At 42.6% G+C, this 6,000-nt stretch overlaps 1 protein-coding gene across 1 annotated transcript in view; it reads right to left on the bottom strand.

The window, feature by feature from the left end:
• The window catches only part of LOC122814215 (probable ATP-dependent DNA helicase HFM1), an 880,891-nt gene that overhangs the window by 44 nt on the left and 874,847 nt on the right, over positions 1-6,000 (bottom strand). The window contains exon 7 of the mRNA XM_044086816.1: positions 1-84. This exon is cut by the window's left edge and continues 44 nt beyond it. Coding sequence (XP_043942751.1) covers positions 1-84 — 84 coding nt within the window. The remainder of the gene's footprint in view (positions 85-6,000) is intronic.

Here is a 6,000-nt window from a genome sequence, read left to right as displayed (position 1 = left end):
AAGCATCACAGTTGAACTGATTCTGTGTTTCTTTCATTAAAGGTTTACATATTGCAGTATCTGAGAGCACATCATTCTTGGACCCTGAATAAAATAATAAAAAAAAGAAGTTATCTACTTACCATAACATTCCATGTGTGTTGTTCATCTTGATCTTTATTCTCACTGATGGGTCAGATCTGATCCATAGGATCCATCTTGGTCTTTTACAAAAGCTTGAAGCCTTCTGCAAAGCTCGTGGGCATTCTCCCTTACCCATAATGCAACTCCTTAACTTCCTCAGATCTTGTTTGCCCTAGACAACTCATATAAAGTTAACTGCTTTATAGATTAATAGACAAAAATTGTTCCTGAGGCTACAGTCTTATAATATCCAATAAGTGCTACTCAGTCTCCCAGGAGTATAGGGAGGGGGCATGAAGGGTGGGTTGTGAGAATAAAGGTCGAGATGGACAATACACATGGAACGATATAGTAAGTACATAACTTCTTTATGTGATGTTGTCAATCTTGCCTTTATTCTCACTGATGGTACCATGTCCCAAGCAACCTGATTTTTGGGTGGCTCATGGGAGAATATTTCTCCGAACTATAGAACCAAAAGATGCTCTACTCCTAGAGGCTGAATCCACTTTGTAATGAGTAATAAAGGTATGACGTTTTGCCTATGTCACTGCTGCACAGATATTATCCAAATGTAACCTAGCTTGAAAGGCTGCAAAAGTGGCTACTGACCTAATGGAATGAGCTTTAACACGGGTAGCAAGAGTTTTGTTCTTAGAGCTGTAAATGAAGGATACACATTGTGAAAGCCATCTGGACAAGGTAACTTTAGACCCTGGAAGGCCTTTTCTAACATCAGAGTAAGAAATAAATAGCCGATTTGTTTGTTTAATTCCTGAAGTTCTAATAAGTAAAAACAGAATTGTCTATGAACATCCAGAAGATGCAATGAATATTTCCTTTTATTTTGGAAGTTTGGGAAGAAAACTGGTAAATCGATAGATTGATTGAGGTTACTTTTTGACATAACTTTGGGTAGGAATGAGGGGTTGGTGCATAAAGAAACTCTGTCCTTATGAAATACTAGGTATGGTGACTTGGCAGATAAAGCTTGTAATTCCAAAACTCTCATTGCTGAAGTAATAGATACTAAGAGGAGTGCTTTCCAGGAGAGATACTTCAATTCACAGGTAGCACATGGTTAAAATGGAGGACAGATAATGTTTGTCAAAACATTGAGCCTGTTTGTTTTTGTAGTGATTGTTCTGAGCACATGATCAGGCCATCTTGAATTAGCAGAAGCCTTTCTTTACCTTTGTGGCAGGATTGTGTTGATTGGCTGCTGGCTAGTGGGGGTTGGGTGGTCTAGGGCTTGGAGTAAGCACTCATTGGTTCTTTTGAGCTTTTTTTTTTAAAGTTGTCTAAGGTTGTATCTTCTGGTATTTAAGCCCTAACTTTGAGAGGATTTCTGTCAATATGCACTGAGCCAAGCAGAGGAGGGGCATTGACTACATAGGTTCATAGGTTCATACTAGGCTATCTGCCCTAGGGCATTTATAAGCCTAGCCAGAGTGTGTGTGGCTTTTGCCACCCCTTGGAATGAGAATACTATGCCCATTTAGGGTTTAGTTTACTGTGCCTCTGTCTAGTAGTGACACAGAGATGACCCCCGGGGTAAACCTACGATCTCCCATCCACTCGTCAAAGTTTCTCTTGAAGAGAGTCAGTGAGGGGCTCTGCCTAACATGGACTGGGATTCTGTTCCAGAGTGTAGGGAGCCTCTGGGTTATGAATCTGTCCCTCTAGCATGTCCTATTTATTTCTGTGTTGAGGTTCAAATCTCTCACTCTCGTGGCTCTGGTGAATTTGGATTTTCTGAGGTGGAGCATGTCCATTAATTCCAGATTGGACATGGCCTTGTACGTCAGGCATAGATCGCCTCTGAGTAGGCGGTATGCGACTGAATAGAGCTGGAGTTTCTTCAGCCGGGCAGCATATGACATATGTTTGAGACCCTTGATCCTCTTGGTGAGGTACTTCTGGGGTCTTTCCAACTGCTGCAGGTGTAGGGTAAGGTACATCCCAAATGGGGCATTGTACTCAATTATGGGCCTGATAAGGGAAGAGTATAGGGGCACAGTGACCTCTTTTGATCTAGATGTGAATCCTTTCATGATAAGGTGGGTAATATAGAAGGTCTTCCTAACCACCTTGGCAATGTGAGTGTCAAATGACAGGTTACTGTCAACTTGAGTCCCTAGGTCCCTGATTACTTCTTCCATACTTAATGGATTACCACCTATGTGGAAATTTGTGGGTACTTTGTTTTTCCCAAAGGGTATGACTATACATTTTTTGGCGTTCAGTTTAAGGCCATGGCTCTGGCACCAGTCATCCATTTCTATGATGCCTTTCTGAAGGATGCTTGTGTCCGCTGGAGTATCAATTATGGCGCCCAGTTTGCAGTCATCTGCGAACTTTGTCAGCCACAATCCTCCTATGTTTGCTTGCACCTCAGAAAAATAAATGCCGAACAAGAGGAGTCCCAGGACCGAGCCCTGTGGGACACCGCTTGTGACTGGCTTAGAGTCTGACATGGCTCCAGCAATTCTGACCTTGTGGGTTCTGTCCTTGAGCCAGTTTGCAACCCATCTTATAACATATGGGTTTACATTTAAGCTGGTGAGCTTGTCTATGATGCCCGAGTGGAGTATTGTGACGAAGGCTTTTGCAAGATCAAGGTAGGCTGTGTGAACTGCCTTACCCTCATCAATGGCCTTAGTGACTGTTTTAAAAAAGTTGACCAGGTTCAAAAGGCAGGATCTGCCCTTGACAAAGCTGAATTGGGTAGGATCCAGTGTCTGTAGGTCCCCAATGTCTTTGTTTATGAGTTCCATAATGATCCTGTCCATAGCTTTGCAGACCAGGCTCATCAAACTTATGGGGCAGTAATTTCCAGGGTCCGTAGCAGCACCTCCTTTGTGGAGTGGGACCACTGTTGCTGTATGCCATTCTTTGGGTACGTATCCTGTAGTAAGGCTAAGATTAAACAGCAGCCTTATGTGAGGGTTTAGCTCCTCTTGGAGTTCATGTAGCACGCAACCCGGGACACTGTCTGGTCCCATTGATGCTGTGTTTTTAGCTTTAGAGAGGGCAGCTCTCACCTGGGCATCTGAGATGTCAGGGAGGCTACACTCTGCTGGGATAGATATTTCTCCTTTTGGGGGGGAGGGGGGGATAAATTTGCACTTAACCTGTCTGCCAGTATGTTGGCAATGTCTGTGGGTTCAGTGTATTTTTTGTCATTTTGGACTAACTCTGAGCATATCTGGGAGTTTCCAGCCAGGTTTCTAACATAACTAAAGATGGCCTTGTGATTGTCTTTAGTGTCTTTTGCGTTTTTTCTCTCAAAGTTGGCCTTGGATGATTTTATGAGTGATCGTAGTTTTTTGCTAGTACTGATCAGAGATGCCTTCCCTTTTGGGGATTTTGCTCTGTCATGTAGTAGCTTCCTCCTCCTGTTGTAAAGCTTGTTAATGGCTGGGGTCCACCAGACAGGACGCCTGCCTTTGGGGGAATGGGTCTTGGTTTTATTTGGGATTGCATGATCCATGCATTCTTGAAGGTGTCCGTAGAAAGCATTTATAAAGGATTCAGCGGTGTGGGCTGTGGTTTCCACTGGCCCAGGGGCCTTGAAGGATACCACTTCAGTCTTAAGAAGTGTGAAGTCAGCTTTTGAGAAATTTTTCACTGTGGTCTTTTGTGCTGGGGGTGGGGTGGATGTGGATTTCCAGTGAGATTAATTTCTGGTCTGATCTCACCAATGAGGGGTATACTTCCGGTGTGGAGCATTGTGTCCCCATGTTTGTGATGATCAGGTCTAGTATATTATCTCCTCTTGTGGGAGTGGTGACTAGTTGTTCCATCGCATTTGAGTTTATGAATTCTAGGAACCTTTGGTCTAGGGTGTTGGGGCTTGAGTAATGCTCCCAGTCTATGTTTGGGTAGTTGAAGTCTCCCAATATGATGGTATTTGGAGAGACATTCATACTCTCCAGTGTCTTCAGGAAAGCTGAGTGGGGTTCCTGAGTTTGAGAGGGTGCTCTGTAGCATGCTACAAACTGTAGGGCAGTTTTGCCTATGGTTAGTTGCACATGGATGGTCTCCGATGCTTCATGCGTTGCCACTAACCTGGAGGTGTGGGTATCTTTGATGAATATGGATACTCCCCCTCCTTTTGTGGTTCGGTCCAAGTTTTGGGGCCGAAAAGCATGATATGAGGTATAACCTGGTAGTGCTGGGGTGCTCTCAGGAGCCTTGAACCAGGTTTCAGTCACTGCACAGACATCAATGTTCTCCATACTGAGGAGGGCTTCGAGAGCGTGCATCTTGAGGTTTAGACTTCTGGCGTTGAGCAGCATTACCCTTAGTTTTTTTCCACTTGTGTTTTCTAGGGAGGTGGGTTTGTCTTTTGAGCTTTGCCTAAAAAAGGCACTATGGGGGTGGCAAGAGCCTTGGCCAATATCCGGAAGCCCAGGGGTGACAGGTGCAAGCCGTCCCTTCGAAGCAGCGTGGCTTGTCAAGCATGTCTCTGATCCGAGATATATAACAAAAAGTATCCTGTTTTTTTGGTTTATTTATACTGGTTATTGCTTCTAGCATTGTTATATATAGCACTTTTTACTGCCAGCTGCATACATTTTACTGCATTTTATTGCTATTAACTAATCTGTATGGTTAAGCTAAAATTGTCTGCCTTACAGTGCCTGAGAAATAAGTATTTTACTGTCACACTGTTTGTAACGCTTTATAGCTAGTTTCACTGTATTTCACTGTGCTCCTTTATCTGTTTAAAAACTTTAATTTTGTGGCTCACTGCTGTGATAAACATTTCTGTAGTATTTACTGTCCAAAAGAGTGTAGGCCACTAGCTTTAGTATTGTTCCCCACCTTCCCTCCTTGTTGGTGTCTTGCTGTTATACTTGGTGGCTTTGCAGTTGCCCACCCCTACTGTAAATTTAATCTGGGACACTCTTCCCAGTCTAGTGTCATTAGCTCATTCTACCTAATACAGAGAGAACATCTGACAAGGCCAACCCACTTAGTTTCTTTCCTTCTGTTCCTCCTTTCTCCTTTTCTTACAAAAAAAAATTCCTGAATCTTCTTGTGTTCTGACTGTGCTTCTCAAACATTTTGGAAATATAGAGTATATTTTAGTGCATTTATTAAAACTGTATTAGTCTTAATATTGCTATAACTCAAGTGCTCTAGGTTGCACTGCATCTGATTTGTTTTAGTGTGTTTTAGCTGCTTTTCTGTATATATAGACTTTTCTGTATTTGTAGACTAGCTACTTATTCTACTGTATTACTGCCTCTTAAATCGTTTTACAGTTGTGCACTTGCCTTGCTTCATTCAAAAAGTTTTAAATTGCTAATTTTGTAGAGTTTTAATTGCATTTACTGTTTAGGGCTACACACTCAAGTGTGTTAGCTTTTTCTGTGTTTATTTACTGTATTATTGCATTGTTTAGCCTGCTTTAACAACAAAAAAAATACTATCATGTTTGCTCGCTCACTGTTTTTCCTAGCTAGTATAGTCCAGATCCCAGGCTTTGCTGGTTTCAGGACTTTATTTTCTGTGCTCAAAGCTATCCAGATCTTGCTGTGGTAGAGGGAAGTCCTACTGCTTACCAGTGGGAGTGGTGAGCATTGTACTGCCTATCTAACACTAGAGGAATGGTTTCCAGCTCTGAAATTGTAATTTTATTAGCCATTTTGGGCTGATTTCTATCCCTTTCAACTTTCTGGCTTAAAAATGCATGTGTTTGCGCATGTTTCGCATTGTGCAGCACCGTGGGGCTACAGTTAAACTATTCCAGGTGCCAGAAAGCCTGCTCTTTAAATTTTCCTTTAGAACTAGCTGGTTTCTCAGTAGTAGCACTAAAATCTGAACCCCTGTGACTAGCACTTGTTCTAGAACCTGCTGGAAAGCACT

The sequence above is a fragment of the Protopterus annectens genome, chromosome 10.part0 (genome assembly GCF_019279795.1).
Source record: "Protopterus annectens isolate FY-2018-M chromosome 10.part0, PAN1.0, whole genome shotgun sequence".
Lineage (NCBI taxonomy): Eukaryota > Metazoa > Chordata > Ceratodontiformes > Protopteridae > Protopterus > Protopterus annectens.
The sequence above is the reverse complement of the archived record's forward strand: the minus strand, read 5'-3'. Positions and strand labels throughout refer to the sequence as shown.